Source organism: Physeter macrocephalus, chromosome 7 (assembly GCF_002837175.3).
Source record: "Physeter macrocephalus isolate SW-GA chromosome 7, ASM283717v5, whole genome shotgun sequence".
Lineage (NCBI taxonomy): Eukaryota > Metazoa > Chordata > Mammalia > Artiodactyla > Physeteridae > Physeter > Physeter macrocephalus.
In genome coordinates, this window is record NC_041220.1 from 1,170,159 (window position 1) to 1,196,143 (window position 25,985).

At 43.2% G+C, this 25,985-nt stretch overlaps 1 protein-coding gene across 3 annotated transcripts in view; it reads right to left on the reverse strand.

Annotated features, from left to right (window-relative positions):
• The window catches only part of PDGFC (platelet derived growth factor C), a 224,432-nt gene that overhangs the window by 5,346 nt on the left and 193,101 nt on the right, over positions 1 to 25,985 (reverse strand). Inside the window, exons 4-5 of one of the 3 annotated variants that reach the window (XM_024126602.3) lie at positions 9,469 to 9,673; positions 4,595 to 4,812 (exon numbers count right to left, since the gene is read on the reverse strand). In XM_024126602.3, the coding sequence (XP_023982370.1) occupies positions 4,595 to 4,812; positions 9,469 to 9,673 (423 nt within the window). Of the gene's footprint in view, positions 1 to 4,594; positions 4,813 to 9,468; positions 9,677 to 25,985 lie in introns of all 3 variants that reach the window. The other 2 variants (XM_024126601.3, XM_024126603.3) reach the window with 2 other exon arrangements.

Sequence of the window (25,985 nt, forward strand, 5' to 3'; positions counted from 1 at the left end):
GCAATTGAGTGGTATATTTATTTCCCCCAAACAAACAGGTCTAAGCAAGAAAACACTATGTGTTAAGGAAAGAAGTGAAACTAAATAGACTAGGATATAAACAAGGTGAAACTCATCATGCTGATTAAGAATGGAAAAAAGGAGCAAATATGTTTCTTTTGTCAGAGTCTCCTATAGATGTTTTTGCCGGAAAGAGAATACCTTCCTGCCTCTGGGCAAATTCATTAAATCTTTATTGATCATTTGCCGTACTTCAATGAGGCTAGGAACAGGCAGGGAGTAAAGATGAGTGAAGCAATCGTTAGCATATGCTGAGGGCTTGAAATGTGCCAGACCTCGTTCTAAGCCTTATTCATAAGAAGGCACGAGGGGTGACAGCTCACTTCACGGATGGAGAAATCGAGGCCCAGGGGACGAAGTTATTTGCTCCAAGTCACACAGCTAACAAACCTCAGATTCAAACCCTGGATGCCCGGCCATGGAGTTCCTGCTCTTGAGTGCTACACTGTAATGGGAGCTCTACTCTTAGTTCTCAATTTGGGAGAAACAAATACAAATAAATAATAATTATGAAATAATAAAAGTTATCTTATAGAGATATCTTTAAAGTCCTACACATGCACAGAGGAGGAACGAGTTATGCTGGGATTGGCAGGAAACTCAAAAGTGTTTCAAGGAAGGGGTAACATCTAAGTTCATACGTAGGTAAAGCTCCTATCTTGCTTTTTGGAGAATTCCTATTTGGGAGACGGGGAAATTAAGAAAAAACATTTTTTGTTTTTGGCTAAAATGGCTTCCAATAAAGAGTATCTGGTGACTGATACAAAGAATCAATCTTAATGATACTATTATGCTATAATATTATACCAAAACACTACTACAGTAACATCATTGTTATATTTTAAGAGGCTTTTAAGTCTGTAAACTTGTTTTTGATACAATGGTTGAACAAAACTCAAGGAAAATGCTAAAGGAAAGCAAAAGAGGGAATAACTCAGTTATATTTGTAGCGATACAAACGGATACACATCAGCTTAATATGCAGGGAAGCTGGTATAACAGAGCTGGATGGAAGAGAGAAAAATTAAAACTCCTAAGCTCTATCTTTGCTTCTGCCTTGTCCATGAAGTGGGATAATCTCTAAACTGAAAACTGGAGCAACGATCATCAAAAAGAATTAAAGCCCAAGATGGGCTTAACTTTGAATGAGTTAAATCTCTAGATCCAGATTAATGGTTTTCGATGACTTTAAGAACTATTTTGAATTATGTTTTCAAAAAATTTCACTCATTTAGGCGTAGTACTAGACTCAGAACTTACTTCCAAAATATAAGACTGAGAAAAATCTAGGCCTCAGAAATCATGAATTATACCAAACAAGTAATCCTTTTTTCATAGGGTAATTTGATGGTTAACAAAATAACTATCACAGAAAAATTTATAATTCCCATAGAAGAGAACTGAGATGATTGGATTGGAGATATCTATGAGAAATGTGGAATAAGTAACCATGTCTATTTCTGCACACACACATTAGAGATATTTGTGGGAAACGTGCACTACATGGTCGTACAATTAGATAAGCATCCGAAGTTGTAAGTGTGGACATGCAGATAATACATATAATCAACCCCACCTGAAGACTGGAGAGGCTAAATCAATACCATTCTGGAAGAAGGTCAGTGAGTGTTCAAGCACTGACCATGGCCTTTCCCCGCACAAGAACTTTATCTCAGACTTTAAAACAGATACTGCACATTCTGGGGCAATGTTCCGGAGAACCCTAAAACTAATGGTATTTGAAAAGAAATTTACAAGTATAGGATGGGGGAGGATACACTTGATCTGAGGACTGATTTTGCTGCCCCAGAAGCATGATAGCAACTCAGCATGTGATAAGCTTGTTTAGAAAAGCTCTGGGTTTTACAGGTTGTAGCAAGGTGAGTCATAAACCCAAGACTTGTTGGCTAAATCAGGTCCCCAAATGCACTTTGCTTAGTAAGTCCCTGCTTTAGAGAGTTCAGAATGAAACGATTTTAGGTGGGGAGAGATCACCCCAGCTTCAATCCTACTCTCACCCTATTCTTTTACACTATGCCAACCAACTCTAAGATCTGCCTACCCTTTAAGGCCTTTTAACTTCAATGTGCTTTAGAGCTGTCAGCTGAAGGACCCTGGGAGGCCTTCCCAGAGCAGACCTCCTGGCCCGCCCGGCCGCACGTCCTCTGCCTGTCTTTTGTCTGTAGAAAAACTCTAGTCATTTAATCAGAGAAATGAGAAAATGCAGAAAGAAAGGAAAACAGTACAGCAAGGCAAAATAATAACAGTTTAGCCATTAAGCAAAGTCAAGGACCTTTAGTTCCTCCTCACGGGCTACAGATGATATTCTGAGTCAGGGCCCTTGAGCTGTTTTGCAGATACTGAAACCGCCACCAGGTGGAAGAAGGTAACTGCATGCTGCCCACAAGCACGTAGACCCCAGACCGGCTGGAACCGGAAGGCTGACGATGCGGACTCCCGATGACCTCACCGCCGACCAATCGGAAGAGTGTCCACAGGCTGATCACACACCTCACCCTGTCTTTAAAAACCTGTCCCTGAAAGCCTTTGAGGAGCTTGGGTCCTCTAAGCACTAGCTGCCTGGTCTCCTTGCTTGGCACCTGCAACGGGTACTGCGCTTTCCTTCACCACGACCTGGTTCAGCAGCTTTACTGCCCCAGCAAGCAGACCCGAGTTTGGTTCGGTAACAAAACTACCACGTTTTGTGGTAGGGGCTTTTTCTTGACTAGACTCCCAGTTCTCAGAGTGGCAACAAGCCGTCCTCCGGGCAGAGTGAGCTGGGGCTCCCGCAAGCTCACGAGGGCCCCCTCCTGAACGGGAGTGCAGGCCGCTCCCAGCACAAGGATCTTTCGACGCGTGTGGCGTAGAAACGAAAGCGGAGTACGAGATGGCAGTCAACAGTCCTACTTTCATCCCAGACTGCCCGTTTTGGACGCCACCTTCTAAAAACTGCCATCTAACAATTGTCAGAGAATAAGACCTTTAGGAAAAACCTGAGACATTACCAGAGTTTGCACATATTTTCCAAAGGTGAAGTGTCCTGTCGATGGTTACAAGTTAATGGTAGATCTAGCATGGAAACAGGGACCTTGTCTGGAATCCACTGCTTTTCTCCCACTTAATCAACGGCCAGCACAATATCGGGGGAGAGCTGGGCCACCATGTCACGTGAGTGCAGCGTATGACACTACCTGTTCAGATTACCCGACAGATGAGGGCTTCACTGACGTCTTCACTCACAGGAAAAATCATTTCATTTATCAAGTGGGCATTTAGTTTGTGTTATTCTTTTATTTAGCAGAAAAAAATGAAATGAATGAAGCCATATCCAAATGAAGTCAGGAGGTAGATTTTGGTTTGGTTTTGTGAAAATTAAAGTTTGTAAAAGACATTTGGTAAAAACTGAAGGTGAGCCATCAAGAAGGGACTGCCTCCAGATGTACGAAAGCTAGGTGCTTCGGTGGGGGGGCAGGAGTGGGCTGGGTATCACCGGGGATAATGAAAATTTGAAATGTATAAACTCTAAGGTCCCCAAGGCTCTGAAAAACAATGATTACTAGCATTTAATATTGTATTTTCCTTAATTCCATGGAATAAAGGGAAGGATGAAGAATCCATAAAAAGCTTAACATACTATTTGGGGCACCATGAATAACAGGAAGATACAAATGATGAAATAACAGGAAGTATAATTATGAATATGTCCCTTGGAATTTATGTGCCCGAATTGCCCCAAATGGAAAAATAAATATTAAAGATCTTTAGTTTCTCCAAAATAGACCATAATTTACCTCCAAGTTTGTCTTTAAAATATTTTCCCGTCATATTTTGAAGAGGTGAAAAGTTTCACCCATTTCCCCCCCCGCTGGAAGAACACACTTTCTTTTTTGTATGAGACAGAAAACCTCCACTGAGTACCCACGATGTGCTATCAGAGGACAAGCTTTCTAAATCCTTGATGTCTGGTTTCCTGAGTTCAAGGTCCTAATTAAAAAACAGGGACTTCCCTGGTGGCACAGTGGTTAAGAATTCGCCTGCCAATGCACGGGACACGGGTTCGAGCCCTGGTCCGGAAGATCCCACGTGCCGCGGAGCAACGAAGCCCATGCGCCACAACTACTGAGCCTGCACTCTAGAGCCCGTGAGCCACAACTACTGAGCCTGCGCTCTGGAGCCCACGAGCCACAACTACGGAGCCCGTGCGCCACAACTACTGAAGCCCGTGCGCCTAGAGCCTGTGCTCCGCAACAAGAGAAGCCACCGCAATGAGAAGCCCGCACACCGCAACGAAGAGTAGCCCCCGCTCGCCGCAACTAGAGGAAGCCCGCGCGCAGCAACGAAGACCCAACGCAGCCAAAAATAAATGAATAAAATAGATAAATTTAAAACAATAATAAATGAAAACTTGAGCTCTTTGGTAAACCTTGGTTTTGTCTGGCCGGGTTTTCGTGAAGACGACATCTCCCTTCTAAACCAAAATCCACTTCAGAGAGGCTGGTCTGTCATCTTTCGGGAAGGGAAAGGCTGTCCGTACCTCGTGATACTTCTTGGTGACTTTGCTGGGGACACACTGACACTCGCTGCAGGTGTGCAGGCAGCACGCGCAGTTCCCGCCGCAGCGCTTCACCAGGAGACAGCCCGGCCAGAAGACGGTGTCGGTCCTCTTGAGCTCCTCCCGGATGGACACGGAGAAGTTGCGAGGCGTGCAGCTATAGAGCCGCACCTCTTCCTTGAGCAGGTTCAGGCCCAGCACTGCACGGCACACAGGGGAGGAGAGGAAGAGACGGTCACGCTCTGAGCCTTGCGATCTCACCAAGCGCCCTGGCGCGCACGCTCATACAGAGATCTAGGCATCGCCCGGACAATCGCCCCAACAAGAAGCCCGACTATTTAACCAGGTCTTAGGGCGATGCAGCTCGCGGGCTGGGCTTTCCGTTTTATGGCAAACAGCTTCCTTGTGACCCAGGGACGGATGAAGGGATGGCATTGTGCAGTGGTGAGGATGGAGCCTACAGAAGAGTTACCAGCTATAAACAGGAAACTTTCTAGTGAAAAAGGGGGCTACACCTTTTAACCTTTGGGAAAAAGTAAACACGGGGGGCGTGGGAAGGAAGAATAGAATGTAAAACGAAAGCTTTGATGAAAAAACAGATGCGATTTTTAGAAGGATGACAAGCTCCCGCAATGAATGGAGAACAACGTGTGGACACTTGTCGACAGAACCTTCTATAATCTTCCTGGCAACAAGAATCATAGAGTGTGAAGAGGAAATGAAGCAAATGAATTTCTGAAGACGGCTGAGTGGACCAGGAGTGGGGAAAACGATACGTTTTAAAGGAGCAGAAGTTGTTGGAAAGCACTGCTTCTGGCGCGTTGAGAAATTTTTGGACTTGGAAATTGGACTTAACTAGACTCCTTTTCAGATTTCTACTCTCCTGAAGGGCAGAAGAAATGTCTAATTTATAACCACTGTCTCTATTCTCTCAGTAATTTGGTTAACTATGCTGTGTTTTATTCTTTAAGAGAGTACCTACATGTGAAGACCAAACCAAATATCCTTTCAGTAGATTGTTGAAGTATACTCCAAAGAACCAGTGTTTTTAACTATAAAATGACACTGCCTCAGTTAAATTATATCAGAATAACACATCATGTTTAACATGAGCTTATATATAACATATGAAGTAGCTGATAATTAGGATAAGCAATTCTAATATGATTTTAATTTCTGCTTTATAGCTTTGCCTTTTTTCCCCTAGAAATATTCAAATAAAAGCAATTCCAATAAAATCGAAGTTTTGAATAACATACAATTCATCAGAGCTCTTTTCCTTCAAAAACAAAGTTTTTATTAAAATTTAGGTATACTATCTAAAATATACTAAATCTGGTTAAATACCTTTTCAGTAATATTGGCAACATTATAAATAATATTTTCTGGTTAAAGATAGCTTTAGATAATAATAATCACTACATAACCGAGTCTTAAAAATTAAAAGTGCCAACATTTAAAAATATTTTTAAAGTGACAAGGTAATTAAGAATCAAATGCTTGTTTTCTTAGCTAGGTTATTCTTGGGTATGTGGTCAAGTTTTTCTAAAATGTCAGAGGAAGCCAATGTTAAGTATTTTCAAGAAATATATTACAGCTTATGCAAATGCAATTGTCAATTATAAGCACATGTAAACCATATGGTTGACTAAAACCTTGGTCAAGTAAGGGAAACACGGAGGAAATGCTAATTCAGTAAGTTCATTTCAACATCTTATTCAGCTAGAAATTATTTTTTCCAACTCAAGAGAAAATCACTGTTTTATTTGAGTATCTAAAGATTTCCCTTTCATCTGAAAAATGACCCTGTGACAGTAAAGCTTTTAAATATGTAAGAGGAAAAGAGTTCATTCTTTCAAGGGCCATTAAAGAGAAGCTTATCTCTAATAAAATTAATGAGATAATTAGGTTAAATGATGTCACGTATTTTACCTCATTTCATTTTGCCGAACCCTAACCTATGTCTATATACGTACTGCTCTTTCACTGTCCAAGCTGTATATGAGCTTCTTTGAATCTTTTCGCTAGAAGTTAACATCTAGGCAAGGAGAGAGAAAACCTAAAACAGGCACACACATACAAAAGCCAGTTGCCAAAGTTTTTAATGCTTATTTAAGATTTATACTTCTTTAGAATGTGAATGAAGCTCTTAGCTTTCAAAGGATATTCATCTACCTTAAAGAGTTTTAAACATACTATTTCATGAAACTAGAAAATGAGTCTGTATATGTTCGCTTTAAAATGTTTACTTAACCACAATAAAAGGTTAGATGGATTTCCCAAGTGAACCAAGTTATGATACCTGCTACAATGTGAAAATTTAAACAGACTTTCAACTTAGCTTCCACTCATCTATCATGTTTGACACAAAAGTCAAAAGCCCTTTTTAAGCACTAGTTAAGCCTGACTTAAAAAAAATATGGGTTTTTCTTTTCTGTAGTAGTAAGGTATGAATGAACACCCTGAACCAGAGGAAGAAAGGGAAAATAAAGAAAACGAAAGACATTAACACAGTCCCCTCTGGGCTAAAAATACAAGTAAGGACTTCACATTTAACATATATTATTTGAAATTTATGCTTCCTACTTCTAGGGCTTCAAACTCATCTAAGCGTCATTAGAATAAGTCACGTGACTATGATCGGTGTCACAAATTCTCCAAACATTGGGTAGAACATCTAGTCAAAAAACAAAGAGAGAGAGAGAGAGATCATGCACCAACACATACGTTTTAATAACTTAACTCTAATAATGTGGAAGTTTCCCTCTGCAAAACATTTGTAAAGTAAACTTAGCCTTCAGATGCTTTATTTCCTTTTCGTAACAACCTCCTAAGACAATACATGCATTAGCTTGTCTTTCTAAAGAATGACGATTTGAAGCCTGTCGTCAATAAAAATTGTTCTTCTAATGCCTATTTTCTTGTTCAGATTCATAAATATTGCAAGTTTTCCTAAAAAGAATAATACTGATTGAAAAAAAATTATGATCACGTTTTACTTTGTCAGTGTTCATTCTTTTCAGACACTCAGCCCAAGGATAGTCTATTAACGTAATGCAATCTGAGGGTGGTCTTTCTAAGATGAATGTGGTAACGCTGTGATATGTTTATTCTGTGGAAAATCTATCTCAATCTCTAATTAGAAGCTTTTAAACGTTTTACTCCTCCTTCCTTTGTAGAAAGACTCTTGGGAGGGGAGTTGGTTTTGTCTATAGAGATGTTATCCCACACCTGCATTTTCGTTTATGTAGAGTTCCAAAAATATACACTGCGTTGCTCACACTTACTGTACGCTTAAAAAGTTAAGAGTTTTGGCAAACTGCAAAGGGCTTCCCTTTGGAAAGTGTTCAATGAATATTTGCAAGATCTGGTTCAGCGCTGGGCCTTTTAAATACACCCTAGCCTCCGGCCAAACCTTCACCGGGCACCACGCGAGAGGTACAGGCATAAAGGCAGGGACAGAGGGGAGATTTTCAGGCTTGTATCCCAAGATCGGCTGTCAAAAAACTAGACCTGAGCTCAGTCCGGTTGACTCCTTCTGTTTCTTAGGGATCCACAGGATAATCTACCTCAAATTTGCTAACAAAGGCTCTATTCAGGGGCGTTTCAGCCAGCCTTGCAAATCCTCATCCTCCCGTTCCTAAGTGGGCGGGAAGGGAAGCGTTGTTGTTGGTGAGTTATTTATCACGATCCCGTCCTATAAATATGGAACCGTTTTCAGCATCTGGACAAGATTCAGCTGCCTCTGGACGTGAACAGCGATTTCCAATATCGCTGAGAGGAAACCGGGGCTGCCGGTCCAGCAGAATACGGTGCTGGGCAAGTCCGAACATGATCTGCTGAGATGTAAGTCCTGATCAGAAGGGCTGCAACTCTTAGCAGGAGAGGGCAGGAATCGGGTTTCTTTCTGACCAGTCTGATGCAATCTGCCCCTGTGAGTCGCTCAAATTAACTAAACGCTGTGCTTTCTACAGACTCTCTGCAGACTGTCCTCCATTCTCTAAAGGGACCCTGGGTAGATTTCAAAGTTTCTGACAGACTGAAACAGATTGTCTGAGGGCTTTATAACTACCCAGTTACGTTTTCATTCGTGTTTAAGAGGGATGCTTTCCAAGTGTAGGGTGACTAGGAGAGTTACCTGACCGGAGAGCAGATTCAGCTAACATTATTTCCAATCTCTTGACCACGTGGAATTAAGTTTAATTATCAACACTTTCACTCTTGAAGGGAGATGTGCTCATAGAATCAAAAGTGATCATTTCAGAAGCGTATTTACATAGAAAAAATGATCATGGCGTGAGTTCCTTTAGAGCATGATTTTCTTACAGTGACTTCTATTTTGGACACTACAGTTCTGTTTTCTGGGGAGCCATTGTTATTTTTCGTATTATTTAGAAAAGTTTCTAGGCTTAGGAAATGGAAATTGATATAATCCTGACTCAGGAGGTCATGGTGGATACAGATTTTAATAGAGCTTTCCCCTTTTCTAGCCCTCAACCTGGTTTAGCAGCTACGATAATCTCTCTTGAATCTCTGAATCAATATACCCCAAATATTCAGTTTGAATAAGCAATGTTTCTTGTGAAATGTAGCACAGGACTTCTTCAAAATGATATTTTTGAATTAAAGAAATCACAGGAATTTTCAGCAAAAGCATCTCTTTTAAGCTTCCAAACCCTACTTTTATATGTATTCTTATTTAATATGTAAACATGCTCAGAGGTTAAGAAGGTGGATTATTTAAACTCATCGGGGAAGAATTTTAAACTCTCCTCATTAGAAGGTAAGGCAGAGGACTCTGAAACATTAGCTGCTAAGAAACTTCAATGAGGTCCTAACCTGAAGGGAGAGCTTACCTCGGGATTTCCTTCCAAACACGAAAGCCTTGCCCAGCAGTTGCCAAGTGGGCCTGGACAGATCTTCTAAGTCCAGCTGCCATCTCTCTGGTTCAAGATACCGAATAAGATCTTCCAAGGTGCTAAAGGCAGTGACAGCATTGTTAAGCAGGTCCAGTGGCAAAGCTGCAGCGGGTAGCACGGAAGGACTCACGGTTTCTGTGAACTGCTGAAAGTAAAACGAATCCAGTGTCAGACGGCAACCCTTTTAAAAACGACGTGTTCCTTCTGGACTCGCGCACGAGGTTAGGTAGGCAGACTAAGGCGGAAAACACCTGGAAGTGAAATTGTATTCAGCCCTAGTAAGCAGTAAACTACTTTGCAAAGACTTCACGCAGATGAACTTGGACGGAGTTTCTGTGGGAAAAGATTTTCAGTGGGCGACACGTTCACTTTCGTTACCACAAACCATGGTAGGTGTGCGTATCCGTGGTTTACACAAAACAGAAGATGCCTCCGTGGTTCAGTTATGGACTTAACAAAGGAAGCCTTAATAGAGTTTACCACATTTTTCTTTTGTTTTCAACTTTTCATCCTCCTCATTCTGGAAAATCACCTGCGAGTTATACAAATGTGTGTCAGAGGAATTAAAAATTTAATGTAAAGTAATTAACCCATAAAGAAAAAGAAAAAAATATAAGTGAAAAGCTAAAGCCTTTGACGTTGGAGAAGAAGTTGTTAATCAAGACAGAAAACACCCAAACCGTAAAAGAGAACTTTGATAAATTTGCCTAAATTTTTTGTAATAAACAGAGTTAAAATACAGACACTGGGAGAACACCCTGGCAAACCATATCCTGTCACAGGACAGAGTATACGGAAAAAAACAAACTCAACAGAAAATGGACAAATTCCAGACAAGAAGCTTGAATGGCCACTAGACATATGAAAACATGCTAAAATTCATTAGTTATCAGAGAAATGCAAAACAAAATGAGATATTTCACATACAAAAAAAGAGACACTATTTCACTTACAGGAGATCGGCGAGCATTGAAAGGAAAGGGTTGCCAAGGATGTGGGTAAATTGGAGTTTTTCCGGTCTGCCTGCAGAAGTGAGTATATATTGGTATCACTGTACTTGATGTAACTGATGTACACAGGATACTAAAGTTGAAGCTGGATATGTCCCATGTCCCTGTAATTCACTTTTGAGGTTATATCCTTTTATTTGTGCACATGGAAATATGTGCACGTGAATATCAATTCATCACAGTGTTGAAAGGGAGAAAAACTGAAAACCACCTAAATGCTCATGTACAGAGCAATGGATTAGAGTACACCATTTTAAAAGGCAAGCACCAAAAGGAGGTAATAATTTCAGGAAAAGTTCATTAAGAAACACCCTCCTCCCCTCCCCAATTTTTAAAGTGGACTAAAAGTGGCGAGTGGTAGGTTAGAACTGAAATCAAAACAGGCAAAATAAATACAGGAACAAATGCTCCACTTACTTTTTAAAATTTATCTATTTGTTTCTCTGCAGAAGAAGAAGAAAAGGGAACAGTATGGAATAAAACATTTATGTTGACTGATGTTTATTATAGTAATGTTTGTAATAACAAAAAGCTGGTCACAATCTAAATTTACAATAGCGGAATAGTTAATGACCCTGCAGACACAACCTGAAATAGTGGGACAGGCATTAAAAACGAGGCCCTCTAGCAAGATGTGGAGCAACCTAAATGTCCATCAACAGAGGAATGAATAAAGACGACGTGGTACCTGTATACGATGGAATATTACTCAGCCATAAACAAGAATGAAATAATGCCATTTGCGGCAACATGGACGGACCTAGAGATTGTCATAGTGAGTGAAGTCAGTCAGACAGAGAAAGACAAATACCGTAGGACATCTTACATGTGGAATCTAAAATATGACACAAATGAACTTATCTACAAAAGAGAAACAGACTCACAGACATAGAGAACAAACTTATGATTACCAAGGTGGAAAGCGGGCCGGAGGGGGAGGATAAATTAGGAGTTTGGGATTAACAGATACAGGATATTAGATATAAAATAGATTAACCAACAAGGACCTACTGTATAGCACAGGAAACTCTATTCGATACCCTGTATTAAACTATAATGGAAAATAATCTGAAAAAAGAAGATGTATAAATATGTATAACTGAATCACTTTGCTGTACAGCGGAAATTAACACAACACTGTAAATCAACTCTACTGCAATAAAAAAAAAAATGAGGTCTTCTAGGATTTTTTTATTAAAAAAGCAACGCCTAATATGTAGTAAATGACGAGAAGTCCAAGCTATGTAAATATAGCATTATTATACCATGATTTCAACAAACATACATTGAAACAAAACAAAGAAAAATCGAAAGCGCCTAAAATGTGGAGTGTTCATCTATGGTTTTAATGAGAATAGGTGATTTTCATTTTCTTCCTTATACCTATCCATATTTTCAGCATTTTCTATAATAAGTATGGATTCTTTCTAGAGATCGGGTAAAAGTGATAACATTTGCTATAATTAAAAAAACTATCATATCAGCTCTTCCTTTTCATCCTCATTACTCAGATACAGGGCAGAGACTGGAAACAATGGACCATATTTAGCAGTCTCTAACTTTGTCTCCCTGCCTTTACTCTTTCTTATTCCTTTTATTCTACGCTGCATAACCCTGGGTTAATCTACCTAAAATAAGTTATCGCTGATCACGGGATGAATTTGGACAAATGCCTAGAGTGATTTCTCATCTGGAAGATAAAATCCAAATTCCTTACCCTGCACTCAGGATACTCACCATCTGACCTTCGCTCACCTTTCGCATCTAATCCTCCACTCATCAAAGACAGGCACATTTTGTCCCAATCAATCTAGTCTCCTCACTGGCTGCTGCACGTCATATTCCTCTGACCTTGACCTCGCACTTCTCCCCATGCTAATGCTGCTGCCCCACTCCCATGGGCAAAACTCTCCGTCTTGCGATCCACATAATAAATCTTTACCATTTTAAACAGCCTTTCTTGAAACCCAATCCATCCATGAAAGCTTCCCGAGTAACAGGGCCATTGCTTCCCCAAACACCTCAGTTGGGTCCATTTGGAAAAGACCCTCCCCAGACTATCCTGTGGACACATGGCTTGAAAAGCAGAGGGTACTCTGCCAAATCAGAAAAAAAGGACATCCATTCTCTGGGGCAGACACAGCCCCTGCTGGGAAGCATGGCTTTGCCCACGGTGGTAGTGGGGTTTATAGAGGATAATCAGCAGAAATGAATGTGGCAGCTTTGGTCAACACTGATTTCATTCTTATTTTAAAGATCTACTTTCAATAATGTCAAGATTCTGGCTAAAATATTAGCACTAAGATGTTTTTCCATTATTCTATCCAACTTTTAAGAGTAGAAAGCACATTTAATATATTCCTCTTTACTACCAGAATGTTTTTAATTGTCCAAGAAATGCAATATTGCTTTGCTACAGAGTGCTTTTATGACTGAAAAGTACAGTATGGATATAAATAAGCAATTCTCTAATAAAAGGGTTCATTACTAATTTAACCAATTTGGTCAATATTGATTAAATTTATAATGTGAAAAACTTGATGCAACGGTTTTGCAAATTTTTAAACTATAAGCCAAAATGTGTATGTTTATGTAAAGTGAAAAGAGTCAGTATTACTCAAAGGATAACTGAGTTATGACTGTGATGATACAAAACAAACCAAGTGAGTCAATCTGCACACAGAGGTAAGTGCATAGAAAGCCTATACAAAAAGTATACAGTATTCATTAAAGTGTCAGAGGGCAGATGTATATTGTAGGCATGATATAAAATTGTTATTTCTGCTCCGGGGTTGGCTTATTTTGCTTCCACGTCTGTTGGAAATGTACAGAGCATTCCTTCAAGAACAATGAAAAGTTCCAACTGAAATGAGGACCGCTGAGATAAAGTTTAAAGTAGTTACACAGAAAAAGAAAAACAAAATAAGTCTGTAATGTTGGACCAACAGAATATGCCCATCTTGGGTTCAACGAGGTATCAGAATATCAATCCCCTCAAATGACAAAGGGAAAAAACCAACTTGGCAAATGTTGCTGCATGCAGATGATTGGCTGTTATAAATCTCCACGCTTTTAAATATGGAAATTAAAATAAGACAATGCTTTAAAAAGATAACCCCATACACACATACACACAGGCGCACACACAGCAGTCCCCACCCAAAAGAAACAGGAGGGGAGAATTAACTCACTTCCTCTGGATCCAAAGATTCAATCCCGGGACAGAACAGAGGAAGCAGTGCTTTTCTTTTTTAAGGGCTTCCTCATGACCGTCCCCCACCCACCGGTTCAAGGAACAATCAAGTTGCTCACTTTTGAAGTTCTGCTTTTCTAAGTTGTCTAAAGGGATTTTTCAGAGAAAAGGGGGGCACTGGGGAAAAAAAAGTTAGAGGGAAAAGTATCTTCTACTTTTTTTAAGCTTTAATTTCTCCTCTAAGAACTCCTCTTTCTGGTACAAGCCTAGAGGCTTTGCTCTCATATTTAGTGTCTAGAAAATTCTACCAATATCTTTGCTGTGTAAAAGTACTTACGATTGGGCTAAGTGCCTCGAATTGAATTGGATTTGCCTATTCCCCACCCCCCAGCTCTCTCAGTCGCCATGAAAATAGATGCTTATCACTAAGCTATGGGTTGTGCTGGCTATTTAGTGGATGCCAATGTTCAGAAACAAAAAGCAGAGTTTCTTGGCTTCTGTAATGTACATAGCTAACTAAATCAATACCCCTACTTCAGTAAGCCAGAGAAAAGCTTTTCTGCTCTTCTCTTCCGTGTAGCAGCACTAACCTGGGTGGATAACGTAATCCTAGTCTAGACCCTTTTGGCTATACGACTTTGTAAGGACAGATCCTGAAAGAGGAGAAAAGAGCTCTGAAATCTCTATGCAATGAGTTGTCCTGTCAAACCATTTCTAGAATGTCAGGACCGTGTGTAGCGATCCTATACAAGATGAGGTCTTGTGAATTCCTTGGTGAGGGTCATCATGAGGGGTAGCATGACAAGAGCGAAGAGCCCTGATCAGGAGTCGGGGAGCCTGCACTTACCCCCGAAGCTACTACATCAGGAGAGGGAATTTCAGCAAATACTGTAACCCATGTGAGCCTCAGTTTTCCCCTCTGTGAAGCATGGCTGCTTAAACCCAGTGACCTTCAAGATTCTTCCCAGCTTTTACATTTAAGAATTCCATGTGACTGTGGGATACAAGAGGGTCCGTCTTCTCCACACCCTCGCCAGCACCTGCTATCTCTCGTCTTCTTGGTGACGGCCACCCTAACAGGTGCGAGGAGATATCTCACTGTGGTTTTGATCTGCATGTCCCGGATGACGAGTGATGCTCAGCATCTTTTCATGTACTGTTGGCCATCTGTACACCTTCTTGGGAAAAATGTCTGTCACGTTCCTCTGCCCATTTAATAATTGGATTTTTGTCTTGTTTGGTTGGTTATCGAGTTGTATGAGGTCTTTATACATTTTGGATATCAACCCTTGTCCAGTACTTGGCTTGCACACATTTTGTGCCATTTCACAGGTTGCCTTTTCATTTTGTTGAGTACTTCTTTTGATGTGTAGAAGCTTTTTTAGTTTGATGAAGTCCTACTTGTTTGATTTTCGCTTTGGTTGCTGTGCTTTTGGTGTCATTTCCAAAAAATCCTTATGGACCGTTAGTGGAAATGTAACTTTGTTTAGCCACTATGGAAAACAGTATGGAAGGTCAGCAAAAAATGAAAAATAGAGCTACCATCTGATCCAGCAATCCCAGTTCTGGGCTTGTAAGAAGAGGTCCTTGAAAAAAGAGGAAATTTGGACACAGATACGCACAAAAGAAAGAACACATGAAGACACAGGGAGAAGGTGTTTGTCTACAGGCCAAGGAGAGAGGCCTCGGAAGAAATCAATCCTGCTGACATCTTGATCTCCAACTTGCAACCGTGAGAAAACGCATTTGGTTGTTCAAGCCCCCCAGCCTCCGGTACTTCGTAACAGCAGCCCTGGCAAACTGAAACATGCCCCAACTTCATATCGACCAGAGCAGCAAACGAAGGTTAATGTTATACCGTGTCCATTACGCCATTTAACAAACACTTATTAAAAAGCCCATCATGTGGGTGCTGTGAGAAAACCGACCAAAATTCTTGCCCTTGGGAAGCTTAACCTTTACAAACCAAGTAATTTGTTTCACAGGAGACAATTTTTCCCTTTGCCAAAACAAAGCCAAACTGAGAATTTGCTATTACGAATCACATAAGCAACTCAGCAAGGATCAAACAAATCCTGGTGAGTGTGGACCGTAAGCAGGGAACTTAATTTGAAAGAATAACGGAAAAACAAACATATTTCTACTTTTATTATTGAAACATAATGGGCAGCCGATGTGTTTGGACAAAGTGAGGGCCACGGTGAATCGGTGTTACAAGCTCAAGACAGCAAGTAAGTTTCTCTGTTGACGTCTCCAGGTGGATTTAAAAAATCAGCATCTTAGTGGTTTTGTATTTTCTCTTGACTACTTAGATACCTTATGCATGAATTATCATCTTCTTTTTTAGAAAAAGAAAAGCTGACCTCCTATTTGGAATAGTACTATCCGAACTGCTTATAATTCCACAAAAAATACCCAGCTTGAGAAAACCGCAGCTTGTCTTTCTATTAGTATTTCTGCGGTGAGTGCAAATTTAAGAATATAACATTGACAATGAACCTTCCCTGGACAAATACACACACACCAATGTTTACCTTGAGAAGCATAGCAACTGCTGCAAAATGTTTAGGGCCTATGGAGATTTATGCTGCAGCTTTCCTAGCCAAGGCATACAGGACATTTCAAACTGATAAGGGGGCTTCGCTTCATTCATACCTAACAGAAGGGTTAGGAATGCGGATTAGGTTTTACTGTTGTAGTTATTAAGAACAAAAGAACAACAGAGTAATCATCCAGGTGTGGGAAGAGAAGAAAAAAGAAAAGTTCAGCCTTGCAGCCTTGCTTTACATCACTTTGAAAGGTGTCTCCAGGCTCCGTTACACCATGTCAAGCTGATATATCGAATATAGGCCTGCCTTTTAAAGAGCTTAAGAAGCAGACGGGGCCTGCAGACAAAAATTTCTGCCAGGAACGACTGACGGGCAGTGCTGTAAAGACACAAGAATGCTCTGGAACAATTCATTTAAACACGCTTCTTCCTCCTTTCCCCCTGCTCTTATCTGAATCTGTCCCAAAAGTTATCTGGGTTATGTTTTTAAATGATTTTAAAGCCAGCAAAGAAAATCAGATGCTTGCATTCCTACCCCAGAACAGATGTTTTAATACTGTGTGGGTGAGGTAGATTATATATTTAAGTGAGAAATCCTAGGGAAAGTGGCCAAGTGTATTCATGTCGTGTCTTAACACTGAGCGGCGCTTACTCAGAGAGCATGGCAAGGGAATAAACCTTGATTTGTCTACACAGCTGATCCCAGTGACTGTCCAGGCTGAAAAGGGAACTATGTTTACCCTCCGGCACTTAAAAGCTGTCACGCCAAGGCTCAAACCTGAAGCTGACCTTCCTGGAGTTTCAGGGTTTCAGGCGAACCGAGTAGCAGCTGTGTTCTGTCTGGGCCCAAATATGGGAAAAGAGATGGCTAGCTTTGTTAAAATTTCCAAAAAAAAAAAAAAAAAAAAAAAAAAAAGACGAACGGTTATGTTATAAGCACAGTTTCTTACTAAATTAGTGGATGAGACTGTTACCGGCCCAGTGTTCATCTCAGCGCGAAACTTGAGAACCACTGCCATGTGACTAGACTTACGAATTACAACACCATTACCCCAGCTCCTCCCCACCTAAAGTTCCTGGTCTGAGGTCACCCCAGTTAAAGGGTGGAAGGTCTCCTGGAAACCAGCGCTTTCCCGGGACAGCTGACTGCGGGCTGGTGAACCAGAGTCAACACACGCAGTTCTCCACTTCCTATAGGTAAAGCTGCGAATTAGCAGTAACGATCCAGGCTGAAAGCTAGGATCCCATGGGACAACGAAATAACACGGCACCAAGGACTCCTTCCACAGCGGCATCTGCGGGCGAAGCCAAAATGAAGGGTTCTTTCCTCCTGAGATTGTTAAAAGGATTCCTCTGAATCAAAAAATGTGACAGACCCTAAAAAGCTGAGACAACATCTACAGCTACTGGCGTCTGCCGACAAAGCACCACGTGACTTTCTCCCTAACCTTGCTATATTCGGTGCTTGCGGATTTGTTTTGTTTCAGTGCTCAAGAAAGGACCAGTGGCAAGGCACTTCACAGGAAAGAGAAGGTGAGCTAAGAACTGTTGGAAGAGAAACACGCCTTCCCCGAAACACTGGAATTAATGTGCACCTCAAACCATAATCCTTAAGGCTCTTTCTTACAGAAATTTCTCTTGCAGCGCCATATTTATTCAATGCATCATTGAACAGCCATTAAGGGAAATTTTCGGAATGCTTTGTGGGGATCTAGCTGAGAAATGGCACCTGTATTGGCTGATATTTTCAATCATCTGTTCCGTAAGCTTAATAGTCAGATAAGACCCTCAACCTCATTCGGATTTTATACGGGTGGTGGAAGGCTTTATTTGGGGCAAAAGAAACAACAGTGTACGTTCTTTCTTTTAAAATGGGTTGCCAATATAAAAAGTGTGGGCAAGTAGCTGAAACTGAGAGTGGCAATAAAAAATCCCTCAGAAAGTTACTTTGAGGGGAAAAATGAGATAATCTAATGGAAATAATTAGCGTGGACGTAAAGTATGAAGGTCCCCGATGACGCCCCACCCCTCAAGGCTGAATCTAACAGTCCATTTTCTGTCTCCAAGCCGACACCACCAGGCCCTGCAGACTTGCTTCCCACTCGGAGAGATGCTTCTCCTTAGCTGTGCTTGCTGGGTCCACCCTACCTCCAGTCTGTCCAGGCTCGGACCTCATCTATCTTCTGTCTGCGTTCCTTCCTTTAGTGACCTCAGAGTTTCGAGGCACTCCCTCCAACTTACACACTACCACCATCCTCCTCTCTGTACCCTGTACCCTGTGCCTCCTCAGGAAATGGACCCCATCGCGCGGAGCCGTTCCTTGCTCCTCTCCTGTGCCTTCACCCCGCATGCCACCTTATCTCAGCTCTACCATCAGACTAGGGTTAGAATCTGTGATCATCTGATTTATAGTAAGAAACACGGATTTGCTCTTCATCCTGTTTCTTCGGAGCTCCTAAAACCCGTGGAATTGCCGAAGTGATGAGCGCAATAAGGGTGTCTTTTGTGGTGTTAAGGAGATGACTCCTGGCCGCACCTAAGGATGGGGGCTGGTGGCCAGGAGAACCGACCAGGTGAGAGGGGTCTGAACTTTCAAGTCTCTGGTCCCCCCTCCTGCCCCCGTACCCCCCCCCCACGCCCCTTCAAGGAGGCAAGAGGAGCAGGTGGGTGAATCTAAAGCCAATGGCCAATGATTTGACCAATCAGGCCTATGTAATGAAGCCTCCGTGAAAACCCAAAAGGACGGGGTTCAGAGAGCTCCTGGGTTGGTGAACACGTGGAGATTTGGGGAGAGCCGTGCCTGGATGGGGCACAGAAGCCTGGAGCCCTTTCCCCATATCCCGCCCTGTGTGCATCCATCTGCCTGTTCCGAGTGATATCCTTTTATAATAAACTGATAATCTAGTAAGTAAAATACTTCTCTGAGTTCTCTGAGCCATTCCAGCAAATCAATGGAATCTGAGGAGGGGGCCATGGGTCAGAGCACGGGTAACAACCTGGCTTCATGACTGCCAGCCGGAATCGGAGGGGATTGTTGGAACCTCCCATTTGTAGCCGGCGGGTCAGAAGCCCAGGTAACCGCCGGGGCTTGTGCCTGGTCTCTGAGGTCGGGAGGGGAGCAGTCTTGTAGGACTGAGCTCTTAACCCGAGGGCTCCGAGTTGAGTGGAAGGTGTTTCCCGCAGCTGGTGTTGGGACATGGCTGCCAACGCTGAACTTGGGCTCGGGACGCCCCGAAGAGGATCTGAGCGCTTTTCACCACTTCCACTGCTACCATCCTACCATCCAAGCCACCACCTGCAAGAGCCTTCTAGCTGGCCTCCCTGTTTTCTTTTGCCTTTCCCTTTGTTGACTGAATTTACACAATTCTACGCCAGATGGTCCGTAGGGTATAGTAAAAATACTAATTTTTAAGTTTTACTTTTCCAGAAATATATATCTGCTTTTAAACATTATACTTTTACAAAACAGCCCGGTTTGAAAGATGCTATAGATTACTCACAGGGGAGCCCAACGGGAGAGGTTTGTACAGATTCCATAAACCTCTGTACGCTCCTTACGCCTCCTGAAATCTGCCCCTCCCCTCCCCTCCCCTCCCCTGGCATCCTTCCTTCCATCGGGTGGAAGGCACACCCCAGCCCTCCTGCAGAGAGCAGATGATGGAAAAGATGGTCTCTTCTTCAAAGTAGGGGAGCCATACCCACCGGCCAAAGAAAATGGAGCATTTGCGTAAATTACACAATGAACACTTCATTTATGTGTTTCTCTGTAGGCATCATTGTTTCAAGCAGGGATGATACTACCTACCTCAGAAAATTGTTTAAAAATTAAGTAAAACAGTATCACTAAAAATTTTAATAAACAGTTAAGCCTTGCACAGACTTAGGAATTATCATACACATTTTTAACTGTACATTTCATCATCCCCACTATGTCACTTTTACTCAAGATAAACAATTATCTTTAAAAGTTTAGTTCCTGGGGACTTCCCTGGTGGCGCAGTGGTTAAGAATCCACCTGCCAATGCAGGGGACACGGGTTCGAGCCCTGGTCCGGGAAGATCCCACATGCCATGGAGCAACTAAGCCCATGCGCCACAACTACTGAGCCTGCACTGTCGAGCCCGCGAGCCACAACTACTGAAGCCCGCGAGCCTAGAGCCCACGCTCCACAACAAGAGAAGCCACCGCAGTGAGAAGCCCGCGCGCAATGAAGAGTAGCCCCCGCTCGCCGCAACTAGAGAAAGCCCGCGCGCAGCAACGAAGACCCGATGCAGCCAAAAATCAATCCATCAATCAATAAGTAAATTATAAAATTTAGTTCCTGATTTATGTTGTTTTGTGCTGTATGGAGTGACATTACCTATTTAGTCCATGTTCATTGATGCCCCGCCCAACATTCTTATAACACTGACACGGCTTGCCCTGCACCACAGGGAAAACCCTTGTTCAAACTTCTTTCTCTCCTAAAACAGATTTATATTCAGTAGCTGTTCTGGGGAGTGAAATGGGCATTTCAGAACAACAAGTTCAGTAAATGCACGTCTAGGTATGTTCATGGCCATGAAAAACTCTATGCTGAGAAACTCAAAAAAAAAAAAAACCGCATAATAATGTTCGTAACTAACATCTCTAGTTTTCAGTTTTCTGAATTCATATTCCTTGCCTAAAAAGTCTTTATATGAAATGAGACAAACAGAAACCCCACCAAAAGCGCAGGATTTCACTAGTCAGGCCCACTGTGTAACTGTATCTTAACTACAGTGTATGGCATTGTATCAAAACAAACTTCTATAAAGTAACTAGTCAGCATGCAGTGTTCATGTCAGCCATGGAGGAACACGAAGAACAATTATTTTATCGAGTGTGAAGTCACTGTTTTTCGCAATTTTACTCGCTCCGTGACATACCTATTACGCTACGAAGTCTTCAATGACTGTCCACACATCCCAACATCTCCAAAAAATAAAAGCATAAGCAGTTATAAGTTCTTTCATCATGTTCTTTAGCGCTGGTCACTGCACTAAAATGACATTGTGTCACGTGGCCAGCATTCCGGGCAGGGCAAAAAAAAATCACACAAAAGGCGAAAAAAAAAATTTGTGAAAAGTTGCTACCATCATCCCCAAATACACCTGAGATGTCTTTCCCTTCTGTTGATATAAGCAAGACATGGCTTTGAAAATAGGGGCAGATGAAAGTAACATCATGCTGCAAACGGGACTGTACGACTCAGGTGCTTGCAGGAAGTGGTGAAGACGAACAGCCACTGAGCTTGATGGGCAAACCTACGTCCCTGCGTAAGGACTGCAGCAGCGTTTAAACACTAAGTGCCAAGAGAGCAATTGACTCTGCCCGAAAAAATCAGGGGAGACTACAAAGGATAGATGAAAGTTCACCTAGAGCTTAGAGAACAAGAAAGCACGTAGACGAGGAGGAGCACTTCGGATATTTACAAAGAACCTGAGCTGGGAAACAGAAAGCTGTTGGGTTACAAGGAAGAAGGGCAGCAGAGACACTGCCATCGGGTGGGAGAGCGGGTGGCGAGGGTGGAGAGTCAGACGGAGGTCTGAGCAGGACGCCCCTGTGGGCGCCAAGCACCACCAACAGCAGGAGAGCGAGAGAGATCGTCAGAAAGGTGGGATGCCAGCACGCTGCCGTTTCCTGGTCTTCCTATGGGAGGAGGGGCCCTAGATTGGGGGAAAGGGCGGAGCCATAAACAAGGCTTCGGGCTTGAAGCTCTGCCCATGCTGCTTCCCCGCGATGGGAAGGAATTGCCTTGTTCCCTTCTGCACCTGGCTCCCCACTGCTCATCCATGAAGACTCAGCTTATCCAGGAGGCTGTCACCAGCCAGACTTCTCTCTCCATCCACTATCGCCGGGCTACGTGCCCTTCTCTGATCCCATGTCTCTAGCACCACACTGACTTGAAACTACTGCATATCTCCTTCTGGGCAGAGGACGAGCCTCATGTCTCCTGGATAATGTTTTTGTTTTATTTTCGTTAATTTATTTTTGGCTGCGTTGGGTCTTTGTTGCTGCACGCAGGCTTTCTCTAGTTGCGGTGCACGGGCTTCTCATTGCGGTGGCTTCTCTTGTTGTGGAGCACAGGCTCTAGTCGTGCGGGCTTCAGTAGTTGTGGCTCGCGGGCTCTAGAGTGCAGGCTCAGTAGTTGTGGCTCGCTGGCTCAGTAGTTGTGGCTCGCGGGCTCTAGAGCACAGGCTCAGCGGCCATGGCTCACGGGCCTAGCTGCTCCATAGCATGTGGGATCTTCCCGGACCAGGGCTCGAACCCGTGTCCCCTGCATTGGCAGGCGGATTCTTAACCACTGCGCCCCCAGGGAAGTCCCTCTCCTGGATAATGTTGATTCCTAATGGCTTTTAGGGTCTGGCCGAAATATATCAACGGAACGCTGAAGAAAGACTATATGCTATGAACTGATACCCACCGTGAGGAAGGGAAAGAAGGGTGTCAAAGCACTTGACTGTGGTTGCATCAACGGGATGTGGCAGCTGATGGAGTAGAGGGCAAGGGGGGAAAGGGTCCTGCATGACCTCAAGGACTTCCAGCTTCAGAGAGTGGGCTGCCCATGACATACCTCTCCAGGGTACACAAAACAGGTAAGGATGGAAGAAAGAAAATGTTCAGGCTGGGGCATTTGACGGAGAGGAGTGGTGGGGTGTGGACACGGCCACCCCTCTCTGACATCACATATGCAGGACTGGTCGTCGATGGAAACTGACAGTCATTCACAGGTATATGTTGGTTACAGCCATGGACTAAGAGTGCAAGAAAAATGAGAAGACTATCAAGGGGAGGAAATCGGGGTTTCCCGGCACTTAGCTGTGGTGCTGAGCGGGCGGGGGGGGGCACCGGTTCCCAGAATACAGGGGTCAGAGGGGTTGAAGGGGCCTGAGGTCCCAGCGGCTCTGCAGCGAGAGAAGAGAGATTTGACAAGTGGGATGGGCAACATTAAAGTGATGGAAGGACGGGCTTCCCTGGTGGGGAAGCGGTTGAGAGTCCGCCTGCCGATGCGGGGGACGCGGGTTCGTGCCCCGGTCCAGGAGGATCCCACGTGCCGCGGAGCGGCTGGGCCCGTGAGCCATGGCCGCTGGGCCTGCGCGTCCGGAGCCTGTGCTCCGCGACGGGAGGGGCCACGGCAGTGAGAGGCCCGCGTACCGCAAAATAAATAAATAAATAAATAAAAATAAAAAAGTGATGGAAGGCCAAGGAGAGGGATGCTAACAGGCCACTGTAGTCACTAAACAGGTGGCCTTCTGTGTCCTTGGATTTACTGAGCTTTCACTGAAGTAGGGAAGGAAGAAAGAGGGCCTTCCAGGGAAAGGAGCAACAGTGCAGGAAGCGAGGAAAACTGGATTCAGTTGGACAGTGAGCAAAAAGAAGAAGAATATAGTGGATTTATGGGAAGGTTGACTAGAGGAAGGGGAGAAATCTGTGTGTATTTCCAATCAGAATACAAGAGGCCTAATGAAGAAGAGCAACTTGAAGACAGAAGAACTCATATCCCCTGCAGGTAGAGAGAGGGCAAGAATATCCTTCCCATAAACCACAGGGAAACAGAGTAAAATGTCACAGCATCTCTGAAGAACAATTTGATGGTATTTTCTAAGATCTTGTAAGTTTATATTCAGAAATTTATCCTAAGGAAATATCAGAGGTACAATCCAAGGATATTTTTTGTAGAGATATGATTAGAGAAGAGTAAACTCAAAATGAAATAAAAACTTAAATGTTCATCAAAGGAAGATTGTTAAAAATGGGATTATACTGTGTGTATGAACAATGGTCCGTCACACCGCCAGTACTTTTCAGTGTACACAGAACAATGTAGAAATGAGCTCTAACAGCATAGGGAGAAGATTGCCCCTGTGAGCTAAACTATGAAGCAAACAATTGACATCACACAGAGGCTGAGAGAGAACAGGCAGCCTGAGATCTCCTTCGTTGTTCCCTAATTAAGATTAATAAACATCTAAAAGTGGACTCTCTGGGGACTTCCCTGGTGGTCCAGCGGTTAAGAATCCGCCTTCCAATGCAGGGGGTGCGGGTTCCATCCCTGATCAGGCAACTAAGATCCCACATGCCGCGGGGCAACGAAGCCCGTGCGCTGCAACTACTGAGCTCGCACATTCTGGAGCCCGCATGCCGCAACGAAGAGCCCGCGCTGCAATGAAAGATCCCACAGGCCGCAACTAAGATCCGACGCAGCCAAATAAAGAAAGACAGAAAAAGAATCCTTAAAAAAAAGTAGACTCCCCGGTCATCACCCTGATAAGCAGGGCACCTCCTGGATGCATTTATCCTGAACGGAAGCAGGAACGTTAAAGGAAGGGGGTCACTGGACAGCTTTGTCTGTAAGTGAGAGGGGTTGAGAGTGTGCTTCTAAAAAGTGCAACAATCACACGTACACAGAAGGTGAAACTCTTCCAACCAGAGTCAATTAACGGGGTTACTAAAACAACCAGTAGATTTCTGCACTAGAATTTCTAGACTACTCAGGAGAGGCCAAGTCACAGCGGAGTTTATTAAAGTTCAAAGTAAATGTACAGATACCCTCCCACATTTTTTCCTTTGTCTTGTCCTTACCCTGCCCCTCTGCTCTGCCATCCTTTGCCCTAAGCATCCTGTGCTCTGGAACCATCTTTGCACCCCTCACCGCTACCTTGCTCCCTAAAAAATCCTCATTGTTTCAGCTGATTTCAGAGAGAGGACTGAGGGACCAAAACATGTAAAAGTGCTAGTAAAAGCTAACACTTTTACTCTATAAAAAGTAGATACATCCACAATTAATAGCATCTTAATTATGCAATTAATACATATACTCATTCAATTATTTCTATTCGCTAATTTGGGCAGCCCTAGTTGGAGAATTTCAAGCAAAGGCGTGTTATTATCTGAATATGTTTGCAAAGGGTCATACCCACTGCTGTGCTGAAAGCAGACTTCAGGAAGGCACTTAGCAGGTAATGCCGGTAAAATCCACATGGAAACGTTGAGGCATGTGGATGTTCAGAAAAGGGTTTTAGCTGAGACACAGGGGCTGGATGTATAAATTTCGGAGCCAATGGCTTCTGGGTTGTATGAAAAGCCGTGCGACGGGCTGAGCTTGCCGAATGAGTGAGTTTTGATGAGGAAGAGGTAAGTATCATGGCTTCCAAGCCTGGAGCGAGAGGTCCTGATTAAAAAAGGGGGCATGACCCTCGGAATACTCCCGTAATTCCACGTCCAAGGAGGAAGGGGAAAGCAGGACAGGGAACTGAGTTAGGAGGAAACTGGAACGGATGTAATGATCTAGAAAGCAGGAGAAAAAGTGTTCAGCGGGAAAAGATACAGGATCAGCTGTGTCCAGCACTGATGGCAGGTCTGATCAGAGAGTCGGACACGTGACTGAGCAATGCCTGTACGACAGCATTGTATATGGGGCTCTCCAGCAACCTCAGATTTTGGTCCCCGAGGGGGTCCTGGAAGAAATCGCCCTGGACCCTGAGGGACGACTGCGTGCGTTCTTTGGAGACGTTTCAGGTGTGAGTTTGGTAGAGGGAGGGGGTGAAAAGCTTGAGGAGGGTGAGTTTAGGAGAGAATAAAAACAGAGACAGCAAACACAAAGGACAGGTGAGAGGAGCTGCTGACCGGAGAGCAGACGACAGGATTGGTAGTGAGATGGGGACATGGGATCCGGAGAAGG